The following is a 6,268-nucleotide window of genomic DNA, read 5'->3' on the forward strand; positions in this document are numbered from 1 at the left end:
TCTTTTTGTATTTCTGACCCCAGCCCACGTTCTAGGGTTGGGGTATTTAGGATGAGATATGGTGTTGTCCAAGGTAAATGTGATATAAGGTCCAGTGGTGTTCAAGGTATGTTGCTGTACATGGTATAGTATTATACAAGATATATTGGTGTGCAAGGTATGCTACTGTACAATGTACAGTACTGTACACATGATGCTGTACAAGATATGGTGCTGTACAAAGTACAGTGGTGTATGATTTATGGTGCTGTACAGGGTGCAGTATTGTTTTCAGTTTAAAGCCAGAAAGTAGAGTCATTTCTGTATTTCAGAAAGGTTTTTCTCAAATAAGCAAAAAGCATTTTCAAAGGCTCGTGCTGATGCTATGTCGAGAGGCGTTTCATCCCACTGGGTCGTGGCGTATACATTTGCACCTTTGTTCAGCAGTAAGTGGATGGTCTGCTCATGGCCCTTCTCCACGGCTAGGTGGAGTGGAGTTTTCTTGAGCCAGCCTCTTGCCTCTATGTCAGCTCCATGGTCTATTAAGTATTCTGCAACTCCTGTGTCTCCTCTCTCTGCTGCTCGATGAAGTGCAGTCATGTTCAAGCTATCTCTGATGTCCACACTGGTCCCTCGTTGTATCAGAAGCTCCATTATTCTGATATGGCCTATTGTTGCTGCAGCCTGAATAGCAGAAGCTCTGTTACTGTCCTCAGCCCCACGAGCAAGTAAATTTGTCACTACCTGTAGGAAACAAAAAACAAAACATTAATTTTACACAGCGTCTCCGCTATACTTTATTGAGATGTGTTACATTTTGGCCTTTTCCCAATACTCTATTTGTGTTTATAGCAACAAGGCAGTTTCCATAGGCAGCCGTCCAAAAAACTGAAACGTAAACATCTGATGCTTGGAGTGAATGGGTTAATGTGCCAGAGGATTAACAAATATTCTTCTTCAGTGACACACTGGAAAGATGTATGGGATGTCCACCATATATTCCTGTTCTCTCCAAAGTGGAAAAAGAACATGTTGACTGTCTGTGTATTTATTATATGATATCTGCAAGATATATTGACAGATAAAAGAGTAACATTAGTTTTGACTAAAATCTGTTACTGGAGTCAGGCTTTTAAAAAGTGAAATAAAGACACCAAAAAGACAGTCTAGTTCTTGAAATAGCAGGGTTACAATGGCAGTCAGTCTTTTGTTAAGGAAGATGCTGTGAGGGCCTTCACTGAGGTGAGGTGGTCAGAAATGTTGGAGAATTTGATAAAAAACCTCTTGTTTAAGTAAGACGCCCTACTGAAGTGGGGGTAGCATTGTGAGTTCTTTATTTTACACTCTTTTGTGAATATAAGTTATATCAAATGAATTAAGTGACTCTGATGATACGTAATGCTCTATAAGTTTCAGCTTACTGTGAAATAAAACAGCTCATCATTTGAACCAAACTTCACTTCATCTCATGTTAACTCAATCCACCTTTGTAGAGTTTGAAGAAACACACATGCAAATAACACGAGTATCCAATCCAGATTACAAGAAGATGCTATTGTTACATCTCTGGACTGTATTCTCACAAGGGCAGCGTGAGTCAATTCCCATAAATGTAAGATGCACAGACCTCTTCCAGGAGTGAATGAATCCACTGAACCCTTAAAGGTATCTATGGCAGGCCTGAATTTGTAACACATGCCCATTCCCAACTTTCAAAAGCAGTCTTTGTTCATGTGATCTAAGTGGGCTAGAGTTTTATATTTAGCACATTCTAGCTCCTTACTTATGTACAAATTATTGGTGAGCTTGGCTGTGGTATTTTAAACAGGCTGCTCTGTGAGCTTGAAGTTCTGGCACATCATACCGAAGGAGGACAAGCCTGTATGCAGTCTGTCTGTTCCAGTGTATCACGGCCATCATAGGAACATGAGTAGGGCATTCAGCCTCTAGCACCTGTTCCACCATTCAATTAGATCATGGCTTATCTGCATCTGAACTCCATCTACCTGCCTTGGAAACATAACCCTTAATACCCTTGCCTGACAAAAATCTATCAATCACAGTTTTGAAATTTTCAATTCACCTAGCCTCAACAGCTTTTTGGGGGAGAGAGTTCCAGATTTCCACAATCCTTTGTGTGAAGAAGGACTTTCTAACATCACCTTTGAACGACCTAGCTCTAATTTTAAGGTTATGCCCCTTTGTTCTGGCCTCTCCCATCAGAGGAAATAGTTTCTCTCTATCTACCCTATCAACTCCTATAATCATCTTAAACACTTCAAATGGATCATCCCTTAAACTTCTATATTCAAAGGAATACAAGCCTAGTCTAACGTAACCTTCATGTAAATGTTATAACTGGAATTCATTATCCAGACATACCTCTTCGTGGCCATTAGCCGCAGCAATTGATAATGCCGTCCTTCCCACATCATCTGCAGCATTGACCCAGGCTCCGTTTTCCAGTAGTATTTGAATTACCTCTCTGTTTCCAACCTCCACAGCTAAATGCAAGGGTGTCATGTTGCCACGTGTAGTACACTGAATTGAAGCTCCTTTAGAGAGTAAGAGTTCTATTATATGTGGCTGGTCACTCACAGCTGCCCAGTGCAGTGGTGTCCAGCATCTTGTATCGGTCACATCTGTGCTTGCACCGTAGCTCAGAAGCTGCTGCACGGTTAGCGTGTGCCCACGTGCAGCCGCACAGTGCAATGTTGTCATCCCACATCTAGTACAAGCAATAATTGAAGCTCCACGACACAGTAAAAACTCAGTAGTCTGGGTGTGTCCGTTCCATGCGGCTCGATGGAGAGCAGTCCAGCCATGTTTGTCTGTGGCATCGATTGGTGCCCCACGGTGAGCAAGAAGTTTAACGAGCAGGTGACAGCCATTAAATGCTGCATGATGCAGTGCGGTCCAGCCATATTCATCCCTGCAAATAATAAAATAACAATGTAAGAATGGCCAAACGCCTGACTCCTCCCACACACTATGCAATGTGCTCTGTCATGGATTCTACTCAACACATTTAATTTTCTGAGGTAAGGTTCTTCAAAATTCCTTTCCTCTATTACCCAAAAGTAAATCATGTAAAATTCTAGAATCTCTCTCTAACACACGAACATTCAAGAAAGGACAGGAAAAGACCATCTGCTCAAAAAAGCCAGGCCCTACACCGGCGATCCACTCCCACAGGTCACATAATCTCCTGAAAGAGACAAAAACAACCCATTGCAAATTTAGGGAAAAAACTCTCCTACATCCTTTCAAACAAGCTGCAGGAGGCCATAGTAATTACTTCCATCTATCCCAAAACCTACCTTTTGTAATTTGAAATGTCCTCCTCTCTCGGGAACTTATCCCACTCCCTCTTGACTGTAGGGAATCCATATTCGTAGCATGGTTTGGCAATGTGTTCCAGAGGGTGATGACTTTGTGTGAAAAAAATTCCTTCCTAACATCTAACCTAACTCCTTGCTGTTGTTCATACTCATGTCCACTAATTTTCCCATCCCTATCTATTTCAAATAACTTATCCAACTGAACGGAATGTAATCCCTTCTTCATTTTGAAAACCTTAATCTAAGCCTGCATTTCTTTTTCAAGAAACACTTCCTTGAGCTTATCTTGATAGCTAAGAGCTTCAAAACAGGGTATCATTTTGGTTGCCTGTCTTTATCTCTCCTCATGTGGATCGGTGTCAAATTTTGTTTGATAACGCTCCTGTGAAGCGCCCTGGGACGTTTTACTATGTTAAAGGCGCTATATAAATATAAATTGTTTTTATTGTTGCCCTCCTCTGTATCTTCTCCAAACTTTGGGGACCAAAAGTGGGCACAATACTCCTATTGCCAATGTTCTAAAGCCTTGTATAACCTAATTATAATATTCTTAGTTTTATATTGCACTGTGCCAGCAATGGCGCCCAGAGTCCTATTTGTTTTCCCAATGTCCCCCTCACGCTGTATGTGGACCTTCAATATTAGCTGCTGTGACACCCAGCTCCCTCTCCTACTCTGCAACCTTTAGCAGGTACCCCTGCATTGTACATACATATCTGGACTTTCCCAAATCCACTGCATTTATCCACACTGAAGGACATCTGTCACACATGTACCCATTCCCCTAACAAATCCAAATCAGCCTGTATCATATTTATTCAATCTAAATCCCCAACTCCCACACACATTTTTCTATAATTTGCAAACTTGTGAACGATTCTATTAATGCCCTCCTCCAAATCATTTATGAAGATGATGAACAGCAATGGTCCCAACACAGATCCCTGTGGGATTTCACTCATGACTTGGCCCATGCAGATCTACTCCCATTGTTGACAACCCACTGCCTATGAGATGGCAACCAATTTCCTTTCCAGCATAAAATCTGACTGTCAGTCCTACACAGTTAAATTTTGCCCAAAGGCTTTCTGGAAGTCAAAGTATATAACATCGACCGGAGTGCCATCGTCCACTAACCTTGTCACTTCTTCAAAGAATCCAATCGGGTTAGTGATGCAGCACCTCCATTTCTTAAAATCATGCTGGGACTCTCTAATAACTGCTGACCTCTCTAGGTGATAATTGAACTTATTACTTATAATGCCTCCCCGCATCTTTCCGACAACCAATGTCAAACTAACTGGACCATTAGTCCAGAGTGAAAACAGATGTAAGGTATCCATTTAGAACGTCAGCCATATTGATCCTTAATCCTAACCTGTTACATTATTCATCCCTGATTGTTGCCTTCTTTGGCATGACATTTCCATTGTCCCAGCACCCAGAACCTATCCAATTCTAGACAGCATTCAATTATCTCTACCTGTACGAATCCTTAGAACTCTCAGTCTCCATTCTAACCAGATATTTGTCTGATTCTATTTGTCATTTTCTTACTGTACAACTGATAAATTACAAAAGTTTAACCAGTTTGTGTGATATCTGTTCAGAAGGTGATTTTTAAAAAATTGGCTCAATCAATACTCCAAAGTAATGACTAGTAACTCATGCTAGTGATGCCAACAATGGGACGTACTTGCACAGCCGGAAGGGGTAACCCGACCCTCCCCCAACACACACGCACACAAATACACATGACCAGAATAGCTGACATGGTGCCCCCTACTGCCCAGGTGTGAGTTTTTCATTTTCCACACTGATGATCCTGTGCCTCACTGACTAATAATTGCCAGTTTAGGAGTATGTTGTGCACAATTTTGCGATCCACACTTCTGGCATGTGCTGAGACAACAGAAGCAGAATCTTTTCCCCTAAGTTCTAATTTGGGCAAAACTGAGCAGTTTTCTCCTGTGGGCTCACACATATCACTAAAGGGTTTATGCTGTATCCACTACAGCTAATAGTTGGCTTTCATCCCATTAATATGGCCTTGAATGGAGTTCAGAGATCAGAGATGAAAGGCAGTGTGTTAGGTCATTGCATCACTTAGCCCCTCCCATGGTTTATTAAATGGTGTTATTTAATGCTTTTTGCTTATGTGATGCAACATCATCTCTTGAGTTCAGAAGATGAGGCAACCAAGTGGATAGCCTAAATTTTGGAGACAAGAAAATTCATGAGTTCCTCACACCCGCCATCAAAAAAGAGGATGGAGGAGAAAGTGGAAGGGGATTGCTGAAGGCAGTTAGTGGTGGAGAAGAGTAGCTTGGGGTTATGCTTGCCATCCAGGATGATCTAGAAGTAACAGGAGGATTTGAAGAAGAAGCAATTTTGCTTGATGGGTTATTCCTCTTGCCCAGACAACGGTCTGCAAACTCTTCTATGAATAATCCTATTCTACTGACTTGTATGGTGTGTAAGTCCTGTTATTTCATGTTGCTGCTCCAGCTGAATGCTGTTTCTGCCAATAACAGCTTCTTACCTGGTATCTATGGACGCACCATGCTGTAGCAGTGTCTTCACTAGGTGGATGTTGCCATTACAAGCTGCCTGATGAAGGTCAGTCCATTTGCCAACCTGGAGGCCACCTCCTGCTGTGTAATGTTCCACCTCAGTGACCTCTTCACCGATAGCCACCAGTCTCCACAACGACTCTGCTGTCATTCTGGCTACTTCTTCATGTGTCCAGAGTCAGTGAGCTTAAAAAAAACCCATAAAAACTTGAAAACTTAAAAATAACCCTTTGAGTGTTTTGTGGGGTAATTTTTGTTTGATTATGAAAATGTATTTTTATAAAGGACTGTATGAAATCACATTTCCACGACCCTAAGGCTGTAAAGGGAGCAGAATTTGAGCAGGTGGAAATTGGGTGAGATCTGGTTTTGGCA

At 41.7% G+C, this 6,268-nt stretch overlaps 1 protein-coding gene across 1 annotated transcript; it reads right to left on the reverse strand.

Moving 5' to 3' along the window:
- Positions 1-294: 294 nt before the first annotated feature.
- Positions 295-6,044, reverse strand: LOC137300789 (ankyrin repeat domain-containing protein 65-like). The gene is made up of 3 exons (XM_067970049.1): positions 5,863-6,044; positions 2,362-2,911; positions 295-723 (listed from the first exon to the last, which is right to left on the reverse strand). Exons 1-3 carry the CDS (start codon positions 6,042-6,044, stop codon positions 295-297), a joined length of 1,161 nt encoding a protein of 386 aa, XP_067826150.1.
- Between the last annotated feature and the right edge of the window lie 224 nt (positions 6,045-6,268).

This window comes from Heptranchias perlo, chromosome 32 (genome assembly GCF_035084215.1).
Source record: "Heptranchias perlo isolate sHepPer1 chromosome 32, sHepPer1.hap1, whole genome shotgun sequence".
In the NCBI taxonomy this organism is placed as follows: Eukaryota; Metazoa; Chordata; class Chondrichthyes; order Hexanchiformes; family Hexanchidae; genus Heptranchias; species Heptranchias perlo.